Source organism: Bos taurus, unplaced genomic scaffold (genome assembly GCF_002263795.3).
Source record: "Bos taurus isolate L1 Dominette 01449 registration number 42190680 breed Hereford unplaced genomic scaffold, ARS-UCD2.0 Leftover_ScbfJmS_792, whole genome shotgun sequence".
Taxonomy (NCBI): domain Eukaryota; kingdom Metazoa; phylum Chordata; class Mammalia; order Artiodactyla; family Bovidae; genus Bos; species Bos taurus.
The window spans coordinates 66,555-74,025 of record NW_020192089.1 but is presented as its reverse complement, the minus strand read 5'-3'; the positions used below and the strand labels follow the sequence as shown (position 1 = coordinate 74,025).

General features: G+C 69.0%; 1 protein-coding gene across 1 annotated transcript in view; it reads left to right on the top strand.

The window, feature by feature from the left end:
• The window catches only part of LOC132344794 (collagen alpha-1(I) chain-like), a 6,823-nt gene extending 1,196 nt beyond the window's left edge, over positions 1–5,627 (top strand). The window contains exons 2-9 of the mRNA XM_059884501.1: positions 1,303–1,974; positions 3,147–3,290; positions 3,393–3,548; positions 3,652–3,953; positions 4,305–4,413; positions 4,524–4,726; positions 4,765–4,966; positions 5,112–5,627. Of these exons, the coding sequence (XP_059740484.1) occupies positions 1,303–1,974; positions 3,147–3,290; positions 3,393–3,548; positions 3,652–3,953; positions 4,305–4,413; positions 4,524–4,726; positions 4,765–4,966; positions 5,112–5,627 (2,304 nt within the window). The remainder of the gene's footprint in view (positions 1–1,302; positions 1,975–3,146; positions 3,291–3,392; positions 3,549–3,651; positions 3,954–4,304; positions 4,414–4,523; positions 4,727–4,764; positions 4,967–5,111) is intronic.
• The last annotated feature ends 1,844 nt before the right edge of the window (positions 5,628–7,471 follow it).

Here is a 7,471-nt window from a genome sequence, read left to right as displayed (position 1 = left end):
GTCACCTAACACTGAACCCCTAACTAACCTAACCTAGACTAACCCAATAACACTGAACTCGCTAACGCCTAACACTAACCTAACCTAACTAACCAATAACCCTAACCTAACCTAAACCCTAACCCTAACCTAACCCTAACCCTAACGTAACCTAACCCTAACCCTAACCTAAACTAACCTAACCCTGAGACGCCTAACCCTAACCACCCTAACAACCTAACTAACCTAAACCCTAACCTAACCTCTAACCTAACCCTAACCCCTAACCCTAACCCTAACCCTAACCCTAACCCTAACCCTAACCCTAACCCTAACCCCTAACCCCTAACCCTAACCCTAACCCTAACCCCAACCCCAACCCTAACCCCAACCCCAACCCAACCCCCCAACCCAACCCAACCCCAACCCCCAACCCAACCCCCTAACCCTAACCCTAACCCTAACCCTAACCCCTAACCCTAACCCTAACCCTAACCCTAACCCTAACCCTAACCCTAACCCTAACCCTAACCCTAACCCCTAACCCTAACCCTAACCCTAACCCTAAACCCTAACCCTAACCCTAACCCCTAACCCTAACCCTAACCCTAACCCTAACCCTAAACCCTAACCCTAACCCTAACCCTAACCTAACCTAACCCCTAAACCCTAACCCTAACCTAACCTAACCCTAACCCAAACCCTAACCCTAAAAACCCTAACCCTAACCCTAACCCTAACCCTAACCCTAACCCTAACCCTACAACCCTAAACCCAACCTAACCCTAAAAACCCTAACCCTAACCTAACAACCTAAACCCCAAACCCTAAACCCTAACCCTAACCCTAACCCTAACCCTGACCCTACCCTACCCTACCCCACCCTACCCTACCGACCCGACCCTACCCCGACCTACCCTAACCCTAACCCTAACCCCGACCCCTACCCCCCCCACCCCCGACCCTGACCCTACCTAACCCTGACCCTAACCCTAACCCCTAACCCACCCTAACCCTAACCCTAAACCCTAAACAACCTAACCGGACCCTAACCCTAACGACCCCCGACCCGACCCCGACCCCGACCCCCCCGGACTCTTTCAGCAAAAACATTCAGCATGACAAATAAAGACCTTCACGTTAGAAATACGCACTCATATTGTGGCGATGAAACAAAAGGCAAAAGCACGCACTCATCACATACATAACCTCAACCAACCAGCTCGATTCATCTGAAAAGAAAATACAAACGTCAGAGAGAGGGTCCATGTCGCGGCTCAGCACGCCGAGGCCAACTCCAGCCCTTAAGGGCACATCGTTCAGAGAATTGACCAGGAAGAGGCCAAGTGCCGCCGGGCCGGCTGGTCGACCGCCCGCGCACGCCCCCCCGAGGCCAAGTGCCGCCGTGCTGGCTGGTCGACCGTGCTCGCCCGACCTCCGGAGGCCAAGTGCCACCGGGCCGGCTGGTCGACCGGCCGCGCCCGCCCTCCCGAAGCCAAGTGCCGCCGGGCCTGCTGGTCGACCGGCCGCGCCCGCCCTCCCGAGGCCAAGTGCTGCCGGGCCGGCTGGTCGACCGGCCGCGCCCGCCCTCCGAGGCCAAGTGCCGCCGGGCCGGCTGGTCGACCGGCCGCGGCCCGCCCTCCCGAAGCCAAGTGGCCGCCGGGCCTGCTGGGTCGACCGGGCTTGCCCGCCCTCTGGAGGCCATGCCGCCGGGCCGGCTGGTCGACCGGGCCGCGCCCGTCCTCCCGAGGCCAAGTGCCGCCGGGCCGGCTGGTCGACCGGCCGCGCCCGCCCTCCCGAGGCCAAGTGCCGCCGGGCCGGCTGGTCGACCGGGCTCGCCCGCCCTCTGGAGGCCATGCCGCCGGGCCGGCTGGTCGACCGCCGCGCCCGTCCTCCCGAGGCCAAGTGCCGCCGGGCCGGCTGGTCGACCGGGCTCGCCCGCCCTCTGGAGGCCAAGTGCGGCCGTACCGGCCGTGCACGCCCTCCCGAGGCCAAGTGCTGCCCGGCCGGCTGGTCGACCCGACCCTCCAGGGAAGAAAGGGAGAGCAACAAGGGCCACGCCAGACACTCAGCTAAGAGCATCGAGGGGGCGCCGAGAGGCAAGGGGCGGGGACGGGCGGTGGCTCGCCTCGCGGCGGACCGCCCGCCCGCTCCCAAGATCCAACTACGAGCTTTTTAACTGCAGCAACTTTAATATACGCTATTGGAGCTGGAATTACCGCGGCTGCTGGCACCAGACTTGCCCTCCAATGGATCCTCGCGGAAGGATTTAAAGTGGACTCATTCCAATTACAGGGCCTCGAAAGAGTCCTGTATTGTTATTTTTCGTCACTACCTCCCCGGGTCGGGAGTGGGTAATTTGCGCGCCTGCTGCCTTCCTTGGATGTGGTAGCCGTTTCTCAGGCTCCCTCTCCGGAATCGAACCCTGATTCCCCGTCACCCGTGGTCACCATGGTAGGCACAGCGACTACCATCGAAAGTTGATAGGGCAGACGTTCGAATGGGTCGTCGCCGCCACGGGGGGCGTGCGATCGGCCCGAGGTTATCTAGAGTCACCAAAGCCGCCGGCGCCCGCCCCCCGGCCGGGGCCGGGAGGAGGCTGACCGGGTTGGTTTTGATCTGATAAATGCACGCATCCCCCCCGCGAAGGGGGTCAGCGCCCGTCGGCATGTATTAGCTCTAGAATTACCACAGTTATCCAAGTAGGAGAGGAGCGAGCGACCAAAGGAACCATAACTGATTTAATGAGCCATTCGCAGTTTCACTGTACCGGCCGTGCGTACTTAGACATGCATGGCTTAATCTTTGAGACAAGCATATGCTACTGGCAGGATCAACCAGGTAGGGGCGCGAGCACGAGGAGCCGGGCGTGCCGGGAAAGCGGGGCGGGGCGGAGAGGCCACGGACGCGGCACGCGCGCCGGAAGACCCGCGAGGCGAGGGAGCCAGGGGGGAGGGGGGGTGGCGGGAGGGCGCTCGCCCGGCCGGGAGGCCCGGCCGCGCCCCCCGTCCCGCGCCGCGGCGGGGACGCCCGATCGCGCGCACGCTCTCGGTCCACGAGGGTCGCAGCGCACCGCCGCCACCGCGCGGAGGGCCGAGGAGGGGGAGGGAGAGGGCGGCGGAGCCCCCTCTCCCTCCACCCCCGCACCCGCCCCCCCCCACCGCGAGCCCGCCCGCCCCGGGGGGGACTCCACCACGGCCAAGGCCACACCGCGGACGGCCGACGCGCGCCCTCGGCGTCCGGCCGTCACACCCGCCCCAGAGGGGCGGGGGACGCCGGCCGGCGAGGACACGGCGACCGGCCCGCGGTGGGCAAGACCGGGGACCCGACCCGCGCTCGGGCGAGCGCACCGGAGCGGGGGGCCGCGGCGGGGCGGGGGAGGGGGGAGATCACGGGAGCTCCCCCTCGTCCAGCACGCGACGGCGGCGACGGACAGGCGGCGGCGAAACGGGCAACGGATCGGGACCGCGGCGGGCCCGGAAGCGAGACACACCAGGGCGCGGCCCCGGGAGGCAGCAGACGGCGAGCGGACTGAGGCGGACGGACAGACGGAGAGGAGCACCGACGGGGTGCGGCCACGCGAGGCCAACGCCACGGAACAGGGGCGGTGTTGGTGGGGCGGCCGCGCGCCACCGCGAGGGGCATGGCTCAAAGCGACCCGTGCTGGGGCAGGGGGAAGCGCGAGTCGGCCGCCAGGGCCCACCGCGGGATCTCACCGCCGGAGGCCTCCCAGCACAGGGACGGTCCCACCGCACGCCCGGGACGACGGACTGGCGCCCCCCCGGCACCCTCACGGGGGCTCACGCCCACCGCCACCAACACACACCCGAGAGCCGCAAGCCGGCCAGGGAGAACGCTCTCCCGCCGCGCACCGGCGGCCCCCACGTCCCCCACACGCGCAAAGCTCCCCGCGCGCCGCCCCGCCTCGGGGACGCCACCGGCCGACGGAGGCCGGGGGACGACACCCACATGAGGCGAGGCCGGCTCGGCCCCAGACAGGGGAAGGGAGCGCGGGGCGGTCGCACGCGCGGGACGAGGAGGAGAGGCCGGCAGCGGCGGGGAGGGGCCGGCAAGCACGCACGGCGGGGGCCGCGGGACAGGGCCGCGGGCGCCATCCGGGGACCACAAAGACACCGGGAACACGGCCGGGCCACCAGGAAAACCAGCGCGGGGTCCCACCGCCACCCACACACGAGGGCGGTCCCGCGACACGCCTGGGACGCCGACCGGTCCCGGCCAGCCCCAGAGCGGGCCCCCACGACCCGGCCCCGCCGCCAGGGCCGGCGAGCCGCCCAAACCCATCTTCCGCCATCCGTCCTCGACAGATCCGTCTTCCGATCTAAGTCTGCCACCCCGAGGCTCGACATCCTGGGGATCACGCTCTCGAGCGAGGCGGCCCCGACCGCGACCGCACGCCGCCACCGGCTGCGGCTCGTGGGGAGAGGGCGGGCGCGATAGGCTCTCCCGCACCACGGCTGCGGGGCTGGGGAAGCCGGGGCCGACCGGACGTCGCGCCCCCAACACCTTCCCCCCTTTGCCCCAAGGCTCACCACACCGCGGGGGCCGACCGCGCGCACACGCGGCGCACGCACGCTCCGGTCCCCCCCACCTGCCGGACGCCCGGCGGGGCCCAGCGGGACCCTCCCCCAACTCGAAGCGGGGAGGCGCGGGCCGCGGTAGGCAACGAGCGGCACACGGCCCCACCGCGGGGCCGGCGCACCCGCCCCCCACCGCCCCCAGAGGGGAGGTGGGGGGCGGGGTGTTCTGCCCACGCGCTCTTGGCAGCCGCCACGGCGGCCACTGCGCACGCAGGAGGGGCAGCAGCTGGGGGGTCCGATACCCCAAGGCTCCCTCTCGGATCGCTAGAGAAGGCTTTCTCACCGAGGGCTCGCCGCCCCTCACCCGGATCGTCTCTCTCCTTCGGGCCCACGGAGGCGCTCCACGAGCCACCAGTCCTCAGCTGGGGTGGGAGGGGTCTGCGGTACAGGTAGGCGGAGCACCAACACAGGAGCGTCTGCGTGGCCGGGGCCAGCGCAGAGCCCGCGTCCCGTCCCCTGCAAGGCCTCACCCGTCAGCCTCGACGACGAGGGGAACAGGCACGCCTCTCCTACCGCCTCGACCCCCCCCAAAAGAGAGCCCACTCACGGGACACACACACACCACCGCGGTGGGGACCCGAGGAGGACACCGGGGTTAAGGGAAACGACACCACCGCTCGGCCTCAGGCACCTGAGCGACGACCTGGAGCGCTCCAGGGGCACCACCGAGGGTCCAACGAGGCACGCTCGCGCACCCGCGCGGGGGGGGGCGCAGCGCAGCAGCGGTACAGCCCTCCCCACCGCGGGGAGGGCCGCTCGCGGAGCACACGCCGGGAAGGCGAAGCGAGAGCATCTGCTGTGTCAGAAGACCCACGGCCCCCACCGACGCCCCCCGAGGCGGGGGACAGGAGACCGAAGGTCAGGGCCAGAGGCCGCAACCCAGCCCCCGCCTTCCTCCCCCTCCCCGACGGCCAGGGGGGAAAAGTCAGGCGAGGGGCCCCGCGGACAGACCGAGAAGAGCAGACACGTTCACCGGGAACACCTGTCCCTCGTCTGGCACGGCTTAGGCCCGGCCCGGGAGAGCACGACCACACCACATCGATCGGATGAGCCAAGGTGGAGCGGGGGGAAGGCACGGCGAGGACAGTCACCAGAGGGGCCCGCTTTAAGCCTCACCGGCAACCTCCGCCCCCCACCTCGCCTCAGGCGAGAGCGGCCCACGACCCCAGGAGGTTCGAGAACGCCTGACACGTGGCACGGAGCCCACAGGGCGGGGGTCGCATCTCAGCCTTCACCGGGTGCCCGCAGCGGGGAGCGCACAGGGTAGAAGACCCACGGCGCCTCGCCCCGCCGCCCTCGGGTCGCCCAGAGACCGGAGGTGGCACCACGAGTCGGGTCAGCCAGACAACGCCACACAGGAGCCGGCGCACAGGCCCAGGCGGGCGGCTCCAGCGGCAAGGGCCGAACCGGCGACCAGAGCTGGCGGCCCGAAGGCCCAGAGCCCCGCGTACATCCAGAGACCCAAAGTTTCCTCGGCGGCAGACACCGAAGCAGACCGTGTCAGCACTTACCTGGTGGTAAAAAAGGCCCATTAAGGGCGACGAAACGACAGCAGCCGACAGCGGGGCCCATCCACGACTCGCATGGAGGACCCCCGGAACCTTGGCCCGGCCACCTGTCCCCAGCGCTACCCCATAAACACCAGGCCCGGAGCTCTCGTGGCGGGGGGGGGGGGGGGGGGGGGGAGTCATCTGGTCGACCGGGGGAAGGGGAGCAGGGGGAGGGGGCGCGCGATGGCCAAAGTGGGGGCGCGGACACCCACCAAGGGAGAGGGAGCTGGCCGGGGGCGCCCTCTCCCGCTTCGCCCACACGGGTAGGGGTACCGGTCCGTCGGAGTCTCCGAACGGGGATTTGGCTTCGATGAGCATCAAGAAACAAGAAGGAAGAACCGTCAGCGCGGCGCCTCCAACGAGACGAGCGGGCCCCGACCAGGGACCGCGCCCGGGCGGGACCCAGACCGTCCTAGATGGGGCACCCAGGACGGCCCGAGCCGGTCCCCACCTCCTGACCGGGATTCAGGGAGGTGGGGAGGGGTGAGACAAAGTCGCATCCGACGACCGAGACCCACGAAGGCACGCTGAAGGGTCGGGCGCGCCCTCCCCGGCCACCCGCGGAAGCAGGGTCCGGTCCATCCACGTCTCCGGACCCATCGGGACTTTGAAAAAGAAACAGCATGTGTGCCAGGAGACGCCTCGGGCGACCGGACCCCACGGGTTGGGGTGGGGCGGCCGCACACGCGCCCGCCTCTCCCCGTCAACCCTCACGACTCCGGCGGGCGGGTCCCCACCTCCGGAGCGGGGCCGAGGGCGAAGCAAACGCTCCTGAGGGCGGCCCAGGAGGAGTCCGGACCGCCGAGCCCGAGTCCAGGCGCTCCGGGCAGGGAAGACCCTCTCCCTGCCCACCGCGGCGGCCCGGCCCAGGGAGGGTCCGGCCGGTCCTTCTCCGCGGCCACAGGGGCACGGGGAGATGCTGGTCGACCCGGTCCGGGCACCCCAGAGCTCGGCCCCGGAGAGCCGCGACGATCACCCTCCTCGGAAACCTAGAGAACCAATCTCCGGCGACAGCAGGACGTCCCTAGGCCTCGGCGCCACCGGGACTGTCGCCGCCAGCATAGCCGGTATCTGAGAGCTCTGCCTCGTGCCCGGCGGCTGAGTCACAACCCTCCTGAAGGGCTCGCCGAAGCTCCGGAGGGGGAGGGACAATATACAAGCGGCCGCCAGGTGGCTCCACCCAAACGCCCGAGCTCGGCCCGGAGCCTCCGCCGCCGAGCGACGCGACGCGACGCGACCCCGGCCGCAGAGGAAGGGAGAGGAGCCGGGAGATCTCTCCCCTGGAGACTGCCACGAAAGAGCCGCGATCCCCCACGCGATTCCAGGGTGGTGGGGGGACATTCC